General features: G+C 35.9%; 1 protein-coding gene across 1 annotated transcript; it reads left to right on the forward strand.

Annotated features, from left to right (window-relative positions):
• Positions 1-1,294: 1,294 nt before the first annotated feature.
• On the forward strand, positions 1,295-11,456 carry LOC117315080 (methionyl-tRNA formyltransferase, mitochondrial-like). The gene is made up of 9 exons (XM_033869220.1): positions 1,295-1,968; positions 2,709-2,851; positions 3,265-3,387; positions 4,335-4,437; positions 4,918-4,993; positions 5,453-5,544; positions 6,071-6,143; positions 9,094-9,209; positions 10,267-11,456. Exons 1-9 carry the CDS (start codon positions 1,903-1,905, stop codon positions 10,441-10,443), a joined length of 969 nt encoding a protein of 322 aa, XP_033725111.1. The 5' UTR covers positions 1,295-1,902; the 3' UTR covers positions 10,444-11,456.
• Positions 11,457-14,197: the final 2,741 nt, after the last annotated feature.

A 14,197-nucleotide genomic window follows, 5' to 3' on the forward strand; every position in this document is an offset into this window, starting at 1 on the left:
GGAAATACATGTATTGCATAATGAAATTTGACATGGTTCTTTTATTGAAAACATGACATTACCGGAATTTGACCTAGATTTGCATTGTAGTTGTGAGTATTACATTTGAAAATAATGAACCAGAATATGTAAGCACCCACCGTTCCAAAACACCTGGTCTTTTGACTCTTTCTATGGTCCTTGGTAAATCTTTTTTTCTTCATATTTTAATTGCCTTTAATGCTAAAACAATCTATAATGTGATGAGTGTGTTCAATCATTAATGTGTGTTTCAGTCATAATTCTTGACAAAGTTGCAGATGCTGAGTGTTGATATACTAATTAAAAGCCATGAAAGGCTTTGTTTTAGACTGCCTGACAGCTATTATCAGAAGACCGCTAGGTCTGTCCTAATTAATATCATTAAAAAATAACTCTGTTCTAATTATTTTAATAATAAATAATTAAATTTAATGGGGGTGGGGGGGGGGGGGGGTGGGGGGGGTGGGGGGGGGGGGGTTACATTTGGGGCCATCAATTAACTAATAAAAGACCCCTTACCCTAGTGACATTTTGTTGTATTCTCCCAAGTTCATGGTCATATTTCCCCAATCTCAACTTGTTTTAATGTCTCTGTACATCATTATATTTGTATGAAGAAATGTTGATCAGTCTGTATTTCAAGCAGATGTACTTATGCTACAACTTTCTATCTATTAAAGCTAAATTAAACATAAAAAAGATCTGTGGATAATATTTCCCCAATTCGAAAAAAAAAACCATTGTATTTTCTCAATGGAAAAGGTATACGTACAGGCCATTGTAAAACATGGGTAAGAAAATCACTGAGCTGATTTAATGGTTGTTAGTCTCTTGTACCTATTGTAGGTATAAATAGTTACCATGATAGTCTACATTCTGGTTCTGTTTCTGGGTGTCTTCGGCAGTATGCTTCAGTGAGGTAACACTATAAATCGGCAAAAGTTCCGGCCTATCACAAGGAGACTTAACACGAACATAACGCAGCCTCCCAAAACACACATACGCACTTACCACACACATGCATAGCGCACGCACGGGAGGCCATCCTTAAATGACTAGCTTAGCTGTTAATAGGACGTTAAACAAATAAAACCAAACCAAACCAAACCTTCTTGGACCAAATACAAGGTCTGTTTGCAGTTGACCCTACTATAAACCTTGTATTTTCCTACAAAAAATTATAGTTACAACATGAATTGGAACGTGTTGATAATATCATTTAATGGCCTTTAATTTAAGTTAAAATTTCAATATTTTATTTTCTCTGTACAGGTAGTCAGATTAGGCATCAATCAATTGATGTGATGTCTGTCTTCCTGAAGAACATGATGATCGTCAGATCACTCTGCCAGATGTCCAAGAGGTCAAGGATTCCATCAAGTCAACCGTGGCTTCCTGTGTAAAAAGAGACACCTGCACATCTCAATCAAACCATCTTTGTGAAAAGAATTCTTTATTGAAAGTGCAACATTGCCATTACAGTCAAACATATAGGTCATCATCATGTTATTTACAAAGTGCTCCTGTTTTACAAAGACGATATTTAAGGCATAATTTTACATGGAAAGAAAGACAATCACAAATATCATATAATCATTTCTGTGGAAGAGGACCACATCCCAAACCAATGTCTGCTGTTTGTGCTAATAGATATTTACCAAGATTGACATGTAAATCATCATATTTTTCCTCTTCTTTCCACTCAAAGACAATCTTTTCAAAGGAAGTGTCCATGGTCGGACACTTCAAACTTCATCTTTTTCCACTTCTGTATGTCGTGCATGCTCAAAGGAATTTAACAGAACCTGTCCACCTTGGAGAGTGTTATTTTTTGGGTCTGATAGGTTTTCCTTAACAGCCCTAAAGGCTTTACATGAAAACATGGTAAAAACGGAGCCAGAGTTCAAGGTCGTTGACAGTTTAGAAGTTGTATGTCCTGTAGCAGTGGTGAGTAAATTATTTAAAAATATTTTTCAATTCCTAATTTATTCATTAATTTTATTGAATTGAAATTTCAATTTTTCTTAAAGTTAAAAGCACATTCTAGAAACCTTTGCACTTTGGGTTGTGCTGTAAAATTTAAGTATTAAGTGGTATACAGTTGTCATATTAGTTGATCTGTACAGTTTTAGGATAAAGAAAGGAATCCTACTTTTTCAGTCTTTGTAATTACAATAATGTAGATCCCTCTGGTACTTATTGGAGTTGATAACATTTTTCAACCTGTTGAGTACTCCCTGATCAATTCATAAATTCAATGTAATCATAAGGAATTTGGAAATTAATGTTCTTAAATGTTCATTCCATACAATTATTTATATAGCCTGATATGAGATTTTTTGGCAAAAATGTTTGAAAAAAAATTAGTTTGATTGGTCTGCAATGTACATGTTATATTAAATAGTTCATGCTTAAATTAATTACATGTATATAAAAACAAATTTAGTTACATAATTTTAAAAATAAACAAAAACTGCAATGCTTAAAATAGAAAGCATTTCAGTTGAATTTAAAAATTCTGTAATTAAAAATTGTTTTTCTTTTATATTAGTGATAATTGCTATCAGATAAATGCAATCAAAAAAGTATAATGTATCAGATTAACTACATCTGTGTATTTGCTGGAGAAGTAAATATAATTTCTGTTGATTATCCATTTATTACTCATTTGAATATTCATATTTCAGACACCTGTAAAGAATTATAGCAAAGAGGTGGGGTTAAATATTCATGAGTGGCCCGTCAAAATTGACAAAGGAACATTTGATGTTGGAGTACTGTCTTCTTTTGGAAAGATGATTCCAGCTCGAATAATCAACGCCTTCCCATAGTGAGTGGTGGCCATGGAAATGTAAACTTTTAAACAACAATGGAGAAAGTTATGTTTGTGCTAATTAACATATTTAATCACTCTTTTTGGCCCAGGATTCGGTCTTACTAGCAAACTGGAATACGGGGAGAAAACCCACGTAGTTTAATTTATTGGGTAGGTGATCCCTGGACCTTGGCTGTCTCCCCACGTAACTTTGATACTCTCCAATAATTTACTTTGAAATGTACTGTTGTCATTTGAAATTTTTATTATGTATTCTTTGAACATTATGACATTTTGTTGTAAGATTTGTTATACAACAATCAGTAATGTGATCAGTCAAAACACATTCCGTATGTGTTCTAACCTTTCCTATCTTGCTGTATATTTGTAGTGGGACTAACCTTTCCTATCTTGCTGTATATTTGTAGTGGGATTATCAACATCCATCCAAGCTTACTTCCTCGATGGCGTGGAGCCGCTCCGATCCCTCACACAATTCTCAGTGGAGATACAAATGCAGGCGTTACCATAATGGAATTACGTGCAAAACAGTAGGTGGTTTATCATTCACATTTTATTTTGATTGAGAGGATTATAACGGGTAAATGTATACGCCATGTCAATATCACATATTCCATGTTGTGTTTATTGAGGATCTTACATTTGATTTATCTAACTTCCCTGATATGTTCTTACAATGTTCATTCATTGCTATGAAATCGTGATACGTATGTGTCAGTCGGCAGTCAGTCACGTAACAAACACCTTTAAACACACATCATTCAGCTAGGACTTAATTTTGCGATAGTAACGAGGTCAAGATGATGTTTTTTTACCATTTGTACTGGAAATATGATGGTGGATGGCGGTAGGCGAGTTTGGCGGTAAAACGGGTGGCAATATAACAGGGTTTTACTGTATGTATATGACCCAATATGCACATGTACCCCTATAAGTGCAAAAGCTGTCACCTTTTTTTCAGGAAAAGAGGATAGTTGTGCAAATTAATTGAAACATGAATGATTTCTAACCTGACTGATCTGCCGGTATAATCTAACCAGAAATTCTGGATAGTTTCTGCTACATAAATGTACATCTATGTAACTGACAAAAATATAATTTTATCCACCCAGATTTCTCATGGAAACTCTTCCCTGTATATGTACTTGGTTTTATTGAACACCCCCCTTTTGTGTTTTTTAAGCACACAGATCTAGAACACTCATTAGGTCAAAAATGTAAATTATCTTTCTATATATGACTCCTACATGTATATAATACACTTGGTTATGAGAGATGGTAAAATAATTCATCAACTTCTTTACCCTACTAAAATAATTCATCAACTTCTTTACCCTACTAAGATATCTAGAAATGTAACATATAAACATTATACAACTGCTATTGGTGTCCAGTAACAGCAATCTTATCAGACAATTATCATGGCCCAGTTATTTACAAGGACCTCTACTGAAACTCTATTACCTCCCTTTGACAGTTTTGACACTGGTCCTATACTGCTACAGAAGTCAATTCCTGTACCAGAGGGCAGCACCAGCTTTCAGCTTTACGACCTACTGGCTGTCCAGGGTGTAAAGTTGGTAGGTATTGAGACTCTGTGTGGGAGTGGGTGTTCAACTATTCAAGCTGAAATAAAACCAATCTGTTTCAAATTTACTATTTTCTCTCCCAACACAAAATTATATGTCATATCACAAAATGTATCTCAACATTGACTGTTTTGGTTTTTGGCTTGGACAAATCTCCTAATGTAGTTGTGATAAAGCAGACAATTAAATGAAATATTCTATGCACTATATTCAATAGATAAAAGTTTGATAGAAATCTGATTACTGTAAGTAATAATAGGTACATTAAATTTTGTAATAATTTAAAATGACTGTCACAGCTATCTATTTTTAGACTTATGTACATGTAAATTGTACATGTAGATAGTTTACAATTATTCAATGTAAGAAGTGGAAATTCAATAGAACAAAATAATTCCTTAAGTTTGCAAGTTGTATTATGTTTTTAAGATATGCTTAAAATCTTCATTTTTTTTTTACTATTTGCGACAGATGCTGGCAGCTCTGTGTGATTTACCAACACTAGGCAGGCTAGAAATGGAGCAGCCGTCCAGTGGTATAACTTATGGTAGGTAATTATTGATATACGCTATCTTTATCTAGTAGTGTAACTTACGGTAGGTACAATTGATATACACTGTCTTTATATTATCTAGTAGGTACCATTATTCTTTGTTGATGTCAGACTAAAGTTTCAATATCTGGACTAAAACATGCTAATAACATGTACTCTCATGCCAACTCTGTTTAACACATTAGAACAGATGTTCACCTTTTAATTTTTTTTTAAATTGTGTTTGATTTATTTACTTTCTGTGAATGTCCAAGTACTCTGGTGTACCTCTGTGACTCAAATTGTTGATGATCCGTAAAACAATACATTATTACAAAACAATACTTTGACCTTTCAGCATTGCAATAATTTACAATATACAGAGTTTAAATGATACCTTTGGAAACTGAACTTTATCAAACACAAAAAAATAAAAATGAAAAAGGTTTCTATAACTAAGATTTCTGATGACAGCTCCGAAGATTACAGCCGGGATGGAGTTTGTAGACTGGGAGAACTCGACTGTCTGTGATATAGATCGTCAGTACAGAGCTATCCATGAAATTGTGAGTAAAAAAGTCTTACAATTGTACAACAAAATTAAACTGCTTTAAATCCCAAAATTAAGTACATTTAAGTACTGTCAAAATTCTCATATAAGCCCCCTCCTTTATTGCTAAGTTTTTGTTCTGAAGATTGGGGAGAGCAAAATTGTTAACCAAATTACTGTTTTGATACAATTAAGTATAATTCATTGTAGATTCTGGGAAATTTAAGAGCAAGCTTATCTGTATAGACAGGCTAAATTGTAAAAATGTTTTTGGCTTGCTTAAATTTTCCACAGTTTAACATAAATGATTGAAGAAAGGCATCCTTTTGTGAATAATGAATTATTGATTTATTCATTTCAATTTGTTGGAATGATATGTTTAAACAGCAAGAATGATTTATTCAAACCAAATTTTTCCAGTTTTGAAAGATTTTAATGTATTTATGTGTCTGGTCAGTGTGGGGGATTATATTACTGTTTGTTTATGTGTCTGGTCAATTTGGGAAACATTTCTTAACAAACGTTTTGATGTGTCATTTCAGATGCCACTGAGGAGTAAATATAGAGGCCAGAATGTGAAGTTGTACGACATGAGTCCTATCAAAGCCATTCCAGGTAATCTATATCATTATCATCCAATTGATATTGTGTTCATGATACAATATAACTCCGTCTAACAGAAAAGGCAATAGATTTTGATAATTTGATCATCACCAATTTTATATAAACTAAGTTTCAGTAATTGTTACCTTCTTTTACTTGCCATTAATTTTAATGGTAGCTGTGACATGTCTAAACATAAATGACAAAAAATTATATTTAAGTTGACTTTAATATCACCTTTTCTTCAGGAACTTCTCCCAACATTTTCAAAATCATTAAACATTAACCTGCTATATGTGTTAAACTCACTGATAATTAATTCACAATCAGTCGACTGGCATGGTAACTGACAATTGGTTATGAAATCTCGACCTATTCCGGATATCAAATGCTCTCAAGTTTGGTCACATGTATGCCTATCTATATAGGTCAGATGGTGATATCAATCTACATGTAGGTCACTCTCAGTGTTGATATCTAGGTCACTCAGTGTTGATATCTAGGTCACTCAGTGTTGGTATCTAGGTCACTTTCAGTGTTGGTATCTAGGTCACTTTCAGTGTTGATATCTAGGTCACTCTCAGTGTTGATATCTAGGTCACTCAGTGTTGATATCTAGGTCACTCAGTGTTGATATCTAGGTCACTCAGTGTTGGTATCTAGGTCACTTTCAGTGTTGATATCTAGGTCACTCTCAGTGTTGATATCTAGGTCACTCTCAGTGTTGTTATCTAGGTCACTCTCAGTGTTGATATCTAGGTCCCTCTCAGTGTTGATATCTAGGTCACTCTCAGTGTTGATATCTAGGTCACTCAGTTGATATCTAGGTCACTTTCAGTGTTGATATCTAGGTCACTCTCAGTGTTGATATCTAGGTCACTCAGTTGATATCTAGGTCACTTTCAGTGTTGATATCTAGGTCACTCTCAGTGTTGATATCTAGGTCACTTTCAGTTGATATCTAGGTCACTCTCAGTTGATATCTAGGTCACTCTCAGTTGATATCTAGGTCACTCTCAGTGTTGATATCTAGGTCACTCTCAGTTGATATCTAGGTCACTCTCAGTGTTGATATCTAGGTCACTCTCAGTTGATATCTAGGTCACTCTCAGTGTTGATATCTAGGTCACTCTCAGTTGATATCTAGGTCACTCTCAGTTGATATCTAGGTCACTCTCAGTTGATATCTAGGTCACTCTCAGTGTTGATATCTAGGTCACTCTCAGTGTTGATATCTAGGTCACTCTCAGTGTTGATATCTAGGTCACTCTCAGTTGATATCTAGGTCACTATTTTGATATCTAGGTCCCTCTCAGTGTTGATATCTAGGTCACTCTCAGTTGATATCTAGGTCACTATTTTGATATCTAGGTCACTCTCAGTGTTGATATCTAGGTCACTCTCAGTGTTGATATCTAGGTCACTCTCAGTTGATATCTAGGTCACTATTTTGATATCTAGGTCCCTCTCAGTTGATACTTAGGTCCCTCTCAGTTGATATCTACGTCACTCTCTGTTGATATCTAGGTCACTCTCAGTTGATATCTTGGTCAATCTCTGTTGATATCTTGGTCACTCACTTGATTACTAGGTCACTCTCAGTTGATATCTACGTCACTTTTAGTTGATATCTAGGTCACTTTCAGTTGATATCTAGGTCACTTTTAGTTGATATCTAGGTCACTATCAGGTGATATTTAGGTCACTCAGTTGATGTCTAGGTCACTCAGTTGATATCTACGTCACTCTCTGTTGATATCTAGGTCACTCTCAGTTGATATCTTGGTCAATCTCTGTTGATATCTTGGTCACTCACTTGATTACTAGGTCACTCTCAGTTGATATCTACGTCACTTTTAGTTGATATCTAGGTCACTTTCAGTTGATATCTAGGTCACTTTTAGTTGATATCTAGGTCACTATCAGGTGATATTTAGGTCACTCAGTTGATGTCTAGGTCACTCAGTTGATATCTAGGTCTTTCTAAGTTGATATCTAAGTCAGTCTCAGTTGATATCTAGGTCAGTCTCAGGTGATATTTTAGTCAATCTCAGTTGATATCAAGGTCACTAAGTTGATATCTAGGTCACTCATGTGATATATAGGTCACTCAGTTGATATCTAAGTCACTCTCAGTTGATATCTAGGTCAATCTCTGTTGATATCTAGGTCACTCTGTTGATATCAAGGTCACTATGTTGATATCTAGGTCACTCATGTGATATATAGGTCACTCAGTTGATATCTAAGTCACTCTCAGTTGATATCTAGGTCAATCTCTGTTGATATCTAGGTCACTCTGTTGATATCAAGGTCACTATGTTGATATCTAGGTCACTCATGTGATATATAGGTCACTCAGTTGATATCTAAGTCACTCTCAGTTGATATCTAGGTCAATCTCTGTTGATATCTAGGTCACTCTGTTGATATCAAGGTCACTATGTTGATATCTAGGTCACTCATGTGATATATTGGTCTATCTTTGATGATATTTAGGTCACTCAGTTGATATCTAGGTCATTCTCTGTTGATATATAGGCCCCTTCTGGTTATATGTAGGTCACGGTCAGTTGATATCTGGGTCTCTCATGGTAAGTCTTGTGTGATATGTAGGTCACTCAGTTGATATATGCCACTCTACGTTGATATCTTTGTCAATCTCAGTTGATATCTTTGTCAATCTCAGTTGATATCTAGGTCACTCAGTTGATATCTAGGTCACTCTCATGTGATACAAGGGTCTACCTTTGATGATATTTAGGTCACTCTCAGGTTATAAACCCATATCTTTATTTCTGTATATTTCTTAAACCATCTTAAACCTCATAGGTAGTCTCACGGATGGATAATGTTCAATTCATTCAATCCCATAATGGAAAGTACAATATATATATGTATTTGTAATAAACACTTATCTGATGAATCCTGATTATTGTCTATATGTTGGTTGTATTTACAGATGAAGTCATAGAACCGTTGGTCCAGAGGCTGTACAATGTTTCCAGTTCCTCCATGATACGTCCCGGGCGGACATACTTCCTTAAACACCAGCATTGTCTGCTAATCAAATGCAAGGTATCTATACATCATTAGTATGGATAGGGGCACCATGATTCCTCTGGGGATCATTTGTTAAGAATGGCAAAACTAAGGCTCTGTATCCCCAAACCTAAAACTTTAAAACAAGAGTAATTAACCTGTAGAATACCTACTGTACAAACTCTCATTTATTTAAAACTTCTAATTAAACAAACTTTGGATGTGTCCTCATATGATTTCGTTATGAAATAGTGTATAATTGATAATATTTGCAGGGGATTAAATTTGTCTATATTCATAGCCATTATATATAACATGATGGTGAACTAGAGCTAACTGGAACAACTACAAAGTATTAACCAATGAATTTTGACAAATACATGTATACAGTAATAGGTAATTCAGCAACAGCAAAGAGAGTGAAAAATACATTGTCTCTATGATACTGCCTCAATATAACCCTGTATACTCTACATATGCTTATTTCCACATGGGTTTAATTTTGTGATTTTGATAATTAAATGGAAATTTTATTCAACGGGTTATAACGTTTTCTTTTGCATCTGTTTCATAAATACCACATGCATTGTAAATTACAAAATAAAATGTGTCAATGAAATTTTTATGCTGAATGGCCTTCGCATATTTTGCTTAGATTTTCACGTTTAAGGTACATAGATAGGTAAAATATAAGCTGTATTTTGGCGAGGGTAAAGAACGACAAAAGTGGCGAGCCACGTACTTTTGTCTTTCTGTCCCGAGCCAAAAATACAGCTTATATTTCAAGACACTGACTATGTATTCTATTTATCCTGCAACAGTCATGTAAATAATCATCAAAAATAATAATTTTTAAGTGAAACGGTGTCAAATATCACAGAAATATGTTCGTCTTTTAAACGTAGTTTCACTTTGAAGTAGGTTAGTCGAACTGACGCAAGTGCTAAGATTCCAAAATACAGCTGTTTTCCGTCACTGCCGTATACAGCAAAAATATATACGGTGGGTGTATTCCGACAATGCGGTGGCAGTTGCAGGATAAAGTAATGTGTTAAGCATGTTTTGATTGATCCGTGATATTGTTTGATTTTAGGACGGATGGGTGGGGTTCCACAGGATTGGTATGAAGAAAGTACTATCAGCTCAGTCCTTCTACAGTGGATTTCTGTCTCAACCTGGAAGTGTACACAACTGCTTCGAAAGTCAGCCCAACACTTTGAAAACTTCTACAACTCAGGACATCCAGAATGCTGTCCGTGTTAAACAGTGAAAAATACAACTCATGATACTCAAACGCTGTCCGCAATCAACAAAGTAATGATCTTGTGTCATTTATAGATACCTGTCAAAATATAAAAACTGGAATACTGCGAAACTTAATTGTTGAAACTTACAACAAGTATTAGATTTAAGAACGACATTCAATGACTACACCCTGGCATATTTATCAGACAGATAATCATGATCAGTGACGTGTTAATTGTATGTACACCGAGGTGTTAATGTTTAAGAAGTAATCAAATCAACAGGTGCTTTTTTCATCTACACTCTGATTTATGTTTCTCAAACTTCACATGTAGGTTCTACTTTTTCTTGTAATCAGATTATTGTGAAAAAAGAAAGAGAGAAGTAGAGAAATCAGTCTGACAGGACCAATGCAGATGTGGTGGTGACTTTGTAATTGAAGAATATTGGCTCATATTTCCTTGGGAGTAAAACTATCCTATTTATCTAAAGATCATTTATAGCTTTTACTACATGGAAAAATACCTAGTTTCATTTTGATGACTAAACTTTATTCAAAAAGGAACGCTAGCTTCTTTAAACAATTTGAAGACCAAATAAGCTGCTATATTTATATGTGTAATATATACTCTTAAATTTTGATCTATTCCACATAAATTAAGTGTTGAACATGTATGTATAGATGATCGATCAATTTTTTAATGAGAAAACCCTGATTTGTAAATTTAGGCTGTCATCCATATACATGCACATGTATTAATTTTTAAAGCAACAAAATGTTAGGCTGTGATAGATTTCACTTGTAAATCTGTTTTCATTAAAATATATATATGATGTCAGCTAGTCTGCTGGTAAAATTTCACAACGTACATTTAATATTCATCTTGTGAAATATCTGTGGTTAAACCCCTCATAATAAATATGTCCAACACAGAAAAACCATAAATAAATTTTATTGAAATTTTAACAATTCATATTCCATCAATAAATCAATTTATTGAATTTTTGCCAGTGAAATATAGAAATTTATCAAACTAATAAAGCTTATATTTTCACTGCAGTGATGAGCAGTGAAAATATAAGAATTTGCAGAGAAAATATAAGTTATCCGTTTTTGACCAATGAGAGCAGACCTTTGTATTCACCTCGTTGAAACTTGCTGATTTTTCCAATCAAAGCGGAGATAGATAAATTGGTTATTTTGTTGTATTTCTGAAATTTTCAGACTAATTTTTGACAAAATACTCACCTGCATGACTATAACTGGAGAAAACAACACTTAATTTGTGTTGATCAGTCCTTTCAAAATGGCGTCATTAAGTTGACGTGGAGTAACATCACAAAGAGATGACGTCATTACTGATTCCCAGCATTTTTTGACACTATTAATTTTTTGATGTTTTTTATTTTGTTTTTAAGTTGATGAAATGCGATTAAAAGACAAGAGGCCCAGAGGGCCTGTATCGCTCACCTGGTTTCATGAGATATGAAACAAGAATGATGCTTAAGTATATTTGTCGCTGGTATTGCTATGTCAATATATATCATAAGCATTTTATATGGGTACATGTACAATGGTTTTATTTTAATACTAAAAATGCCAAAAGGTTCATTAATCCATGAAATGAAATTGACTTTTGGCGTGACCCCATAGGGATGCTAACACACAAATGTGAGTGATATCCATTGCTTAATTTCAGAGAAGATCTTGTTTAGACCAATTGGCCCCTTTTGACCCTGCCCTCTGCCCCCTGGGAGTCAGCTCCTTCCTTTATACAATTTTGAATCCCTACCCCAATAGAATGCTAATAGTCAAATATGAGCTGTTTCAGAGAAGTTGTTCATATCAATTTAGCCAAATTGACCCCTTTTGGCCCAGCCCCTCAGCCTCCAGGGGGTCGGCCCCATCATTTGTACAATTTTGAATCCTTAACCAAAGTGAATGCTACCAGTCACATATTAAAGATATCAATTGCTTATTTTCAGAGAAAAAGTTGTTTATATCAATTTTGCCAAAATAACCCCTTTTGGCCCCGCCTCTTAGGTCCCCTGGGGTCAGCCCTGTCATTTGTACAATTTTGAATCCCTACCCTAGGGGGTTGCTACCAGGCAAATATGAGTGATATCCATTGCTTAGTTTCAGAGAAGAAGTCGTTAATATCAATATAGCTATACTGACCCATTTTTGCCCCGCCTCTCAGGCCCCTAGGGGGTCAGCACCACCATCTGTACAATTTTGAATCCCCACCCCATAGTGATTGCTTCCAGGCAAATAGGAACAATATCCTTTGCTCGGTTTCAGAGAAGAAGTCGTTTATATCATTGCAGCCAAATTGACCCCTTTTGACGCCACCCCTCAGGCCCCTTGGGGGTCAGTCCTGTCATTTGTACAATTTTGAATCCCTACTCTAGGGGGTTGCTACCAGGCAAATATGAGTGATATCCATTGCTTAGTTTCAGAGAAGAAGTTGTTTATATCAATTTAGCCGAATTGACCCCTCTTGGCCCCGCCCCTCAGGCCCCCGAGGGTCAGCCACACCATTTGTACAATTTTGAATCCCCACCCCATAGTGTTGCTACCAGGCAAATATGAGCAATATCGTTTGTTCGGTTTCAGAGAAGAAGTTGTTTATATCAATATAGCCCAAATGACCACATTTGGCCCCGCCCTTCCGGCCCCTGGGGGTCAGCCCCATCATTTGTACAATTTTGAATCCCCACCCCAAAGTTATGCTACCAGGCAAATATGAGCGATATCCATTGCTCGGTTTCAGAGAAGAAGTCGGTATCATCAATATAGCTATATTGACCCATTTTGGCCCCGCCCCTCAGGCCCCTTGGGGGTCAGTCCCATCATTTGTACAATTTTGAATCCCACCCCAAAGTGATGCTACCAGGCAAATATGAGTGATATCCATTGCTCGGTTCCAGAGAAGAAGTTGTTAATATCAATATAGCCAAATTGACCCGTTTTGGCCTCGCCCCTCAGGCCCCTAGGGGGTCAGCGCCACCATTTGTACAATTTTGAATCCCCACCCCATAGTGATGCTTCCAGACAAATAGGAGCAATATCCTTTGCTCGGTTTCAGAGAAGAAGTCGTTTATACAAGAGGCCCAGAGGGCCTGTATCGCTCACCTGCATTTCATGAGATATGAAACAAGAATGATGATTAAGTATATTTGTCACTGGTATTGCTATGTCAATATAGCATAGGCATTTTATATGGGTACGTGAGGATTTGATGTCAAAAAATGCATTTATCCATGAAATAAAATTAACTTTTGGCACAACCCCATAGGGATGATACCACACAAATATGAGTGATATCCATTGCTTAGTTTCAGAAAAGAAGTTGTTTAAACCAATTGACCCCTTTTGACCACGCCTTCTGCACCCCAGGGGGAGTGGGGGTCAGTTCCTTCCTTTATAAAATTTTGAATCCCTACCCAAAAGGATGCTACCAGGCAAATATGAGCGATATATCTTGCTTAGTATCAGAGAAGAAGTTGTTCATATCAATTCAGCCAAATTGACCCCTCTTGGCCCCGCCCCTCAGGCCCCCGAGGGGTCAGCCTCACCATTTGTACAATTTTGAATGCCCACCCAATAGTGATGCTACCAGGCAAATATGAGCAATATCCATTGCTTGGTTTCAGAGAAGAAGTCGCCAATATCAATATAGCCCAATTGACCACATTTGGCCCCGCCCCTCAGGCCCCCGGGGGGTCAGCTCCATCATTTGTACAATCTTTAATCCCCACCCCATAGTGATGCTACC

This window comes from Pecten maximus, chromosome 17, assembly GCF_902652985.1.
Source record: "Pecten maximus chromosome 17, xPecMax1.1, whole genome shotgun sequence".
Taxonomy (NCBI): Eukaryota; Metazoa; Mollusca; class Bivalvia; order Pectinida; family Pectinidae; genus Pecten; species Pecten maximus.

What these genes read in the sequence shown, in the direction of transcription:
- LOC117315080 (XM_033869220.1), top strand. Translation starts at nt 1,903, where the DNA reads ATGGTAAAAACGGAGCCAGAGTTCAAGGTCGTTGACAGTTTAGAAGTT. An exon ending in ATAATCAACGCCTTCCCATA is followed by an intron (nt 2,852 to 3,264) that starts GTGAGTGGTGGC and finishes GTATATTTGTAG; the next exon opens with TGGGATTATCAACATCCATC. An exon ending in GTCCAGTGGTATAACTTATG is followed by an intron (nt 4,994 to 5,452) that starts GTAGGTAATTAT and finishes TTCTGATGACAG; the next exon opens with CTCCGAAGATTACAGCCGGG.